The sequence below is a fragment of the Papaver somniferum genome, chromosome 3 (assembly GCF_003573695.1).
Source record: "Papaver somniferum cultivar HN1 chromosome 3, ASM357369v1, whole genome shotgun sequence".
NCBI lineage: Eukaryota > Viridiplantae > Streptophyta > Magnoliopsida > Ranunculales > Papaveraceae > Papaver > Papaver somniferum.
The window spans coordinates 54,903,750-54,907,028 of record NC_039360.1 but is presented as its reverse complement, the minus strand read 5'-3'; the positions used below and the strand labels follow the sequence as shown (position 1 = coordinate 54,907,028).

The 3,279-nt window shown below is 49.2% G+C and overlaps 1 protein-coding gene across 1 annotated transcript; it reads right to left on the bottom strand.

Annotated features, from left to right (window-relative positions):
- Window positions 1-442: 442 nt before the first annotated feature.
- Window positions 443-1,054, bottom strand: LOC113359463. The gene has a single exon (XM_026603088.1). The coding sequence runs from the start codon at window positions 1,052-1,054 to the stop codon at window positions 443-445; it is 612 nt and encodes a 203-aa protein (XP_026458873.1).
- Between the last annotated feature and the right edge of the window lie 2,225 nt (window positions 1,055-3,279).

Sequence of the window (3,279 nt, the reverse complement as noted above, 5' to 3'; positions counted from 1 at the left end):
AGTGCGATTTCCTAATTATTCCCGATTCTTGTAACTTCTTTAAATCCTTCTCGACGGCTGTGTGTAATTCTGGTGCGACTCGCCTCATCTTTTGTCGGACTGGTTTGAAGCTTGAGTCGATCTTTAAATGGTGACAACATACCTCCGGATCTATGCCCTCCATATCGTGCACGTTCCATGCGAACGTGTCCATGTTTTCCTTTAGCACCGCCACGAGCTGGTTTACTTGTTCGTCCGATAGTAAGGACCCGATCCTTACTATCCTTGGTTCTTCTACAGTTCCCAAATTAATCTCCCGAGTAGGTTCTACTGCCGAGAAGTTTGGTTTTGGTTCTTTCATCGGTGCCGTCTCCTTTAATTGCTATGAAGGTTCGCTTCCTTGTGTTTCGTATGCCATGACCGTCTGCGAAATAACTTTTTCCAAGTCCTCTGCCGCTTTGGCTTATTTAGCCTTGTTCTTTTCTCTCCTTTGTCGTGCTCGCCGCTCCTCATTTATTTGGGCATCGACCTGCATGCACTGTCGGGCTGCCTGTGAATCGCCTACGACCTCGGCGATTCCCTTGTACGTTGGAAATCGCAGCCTTTGATGATAGGCTGAGGCCACTCCTTTGATTCCAGCGATCCACGGTCTCCCTATAATAGCTTCATAGGGCGAGCCGACATCGACCACACAGAATATAGTCAATGCGTCTAGGTAACCACCTTTGTCTGATACCTTTAGGGTTACTTCGCCCTTTGGGATGGTCACGGTCCCATTAAAACCGTAGATACGATATGTCGATGGGACGAGTATATCATCTGACAACTCCATCCTCTTGAACGTGTCGTAGAAGAGTACTTCGACTGAGCTCCCACTATCCACTAGTATCCTTCTTACCCCCCATTCCTCAATCATCAGAGTGATAACCAAGGGATCACTGTGAGCTTGGCCGTTTATCGGGACATCCTGAGCCGAGAAAAAGATGGGTCGCAGCATCCAGGGTTCCATCGGCAAAGCTTTTGCTACACTGAAAATTTCCTTCCCATTATGATCCCTCTTGTGGATTCTAGACATGATTCCAGGATTCAAATTGTACGCTTGAGTGCCCGAATGCAAAATCGTGTTGACAAACTACGTGGATCTGTCGATTCTGACCTAGTGGACGGGTGCATCGGGCGCTGCGGTCGTCTGGGATGTGTGTCGGACAAATTGTCTCAGGTAACCATCTCGAATAAGGTGTTGCACGATGTCTTTTACTTCTCGGCAGTTATTTGTAGAATGGCCTCGATACTGATGATAATGGCAATACTCCGGGTGATCCTTGGTCTCCTCGAATTGTATCCCTCTTGAAGCTGGGTATATGATATCACTCCTTTTCTCGACCTCTTTGAAGATTTCTTCTAGTGGAGCATTCAAAGGGGTGTATGTTCTCGCCTCTTGCCTCGGCCTCTTTCCTTTAGCTACCCATTCCTTCTTCCCATTTCCTCGCGTAGGTAGGCTCGGTCTCTTCTTGGGCCGACGTTGAACATCGTCCGATGTCGACTCGGGCGCCACACTAGCCTCTTGCACTCCCCTATCCCTTGATTCTTCCTGAATTTATTCTAGGGCGATGAAATGTTCTTGCATTTTCCTCATTTCCTTCAATGTTTGCGGATTTTCAGTGAACATGGCTATCCAGATGGGATCCGACCTCCCTAGTGCATTTTCGAACCCGAATATCTGTTGATCGACTGGTACTTTCCCAATTTCTGTGCACAAATTTCTCCATCGATCGGTCAACGACCTGAGTGGTTCTCTAAACCTTCGAGCCAAGGTGAATAACCTGTTGACCCTGGGCCGAGGTCTGTTGTTGTGCATGTAAGTTTCGAGGAAGGCTTCAACTAGAGTCTCATAACTGTCGGTTGTTCCTGGTGGGAGATTGTAGAACCACTTCCTTGACTTGCCTTCCAGGCTTGCCGGGAAGAATTTACACATTACCACCTCATGGTTCTTCCATTGGATTAGGGACATAGTGTACATCTTCAAATGCTCAACTGCGTCTCCCGTACCGTCGAACCTAGATGGAAATGTGGGGAGCGTGCACTTGGGTGGGAAGGCCCTTAGTTCTAGCTCTTGGGTGAAAGGGGTCCTCTCGGCCTCGCTTATGACCTAGGCTAGCTTATCTTCTTCACCGCTTCCTGACAGCTTCCTTATCTTTTCTTCTAACTCCCTTAGCTTGGCTTCGGTTGCATTGCCGGCCCTTGTGTCTCTCTGTTGATGATTCCTCTCGCGCCCTTCGTCTTCTGTTGATGAATCCTCGGGTGGACCGTACCCTCGGATAGGTGGTGTCGGGGGTTGTCCTGATCGGACGGAATTGCTCAGTCCTGTCGTTGGTGGTACTCGCCCGGCTCGGCCTTGGTGACCCGATGTCCCTTGGCTGGAAGACCCTCTCGACCTCGACCTCAAGTTCCGTAGCTGATAGTTCTCAAACTTTAAAGCTAGGTTCCTCTGCTGAAGATCCCTTAAAGCCGCCTCTTGCCTTCTTTGACTTTATAGAATTGCGAGTAGCGTTGGATCCGTACTCTCATGGCTAGAGTGACCATTTGGATGACCTAAATGAGCAGGGGGTGGCGTCGTCATCACAGGTGGTGGAGGTGGTACAGTGGGGGGTATCTGAGTCGATGCCGCTGGACCGACCCCGATAGTTGTTTCTCGTCCTAGTTGGACTCGCCTGAGTCGTTCTTGCTCTCGCCCGAGGGCTTCTTGATACCCAGCTTGTCATCTGATGTTTCGTCTATGGGCATGCAGGATTAACGCTTCTTCATCATCTTCTGTGTCTGACGCGGTAAGTCCATCTATTTTCTCCATAGGCGTTGGGTCATCGTCTCGTCCCAGATCGATCTCCTCGTCTATAGTTGGCATACCCCTTACAGCAGCTCGTGGTTCCTCTGATGGTGGATGCCCGTCACTCCGTCGCCTCGGTCCAGTTACTCCTCCTTGCGTGCTACTTCCGGTGATTGTGCGGTTCCTCAGAGTGCTTCCCATCCCTGACGTGCTAGCCATCGGACATAGTGTGTTGTGAGTCGTCTCTACATACGTCAGCGAAAATAGACAACACCTTACTTTGACCTGTTTTTGAAAAGTTTCTATAGTACATACGAACGACGCTAAAACTGAGTCTCAAAAGTACGATTCCCTCTATTCTATCACGCTGACCTCGCAAATTTTCCCTGTTTAGACTCTAAGTGTTTCTTTTAGACGGGTATCATGCTACGTCGCTTTCAAGGTTGCACGACGTCGCTTTCAGTACCACGACTCTG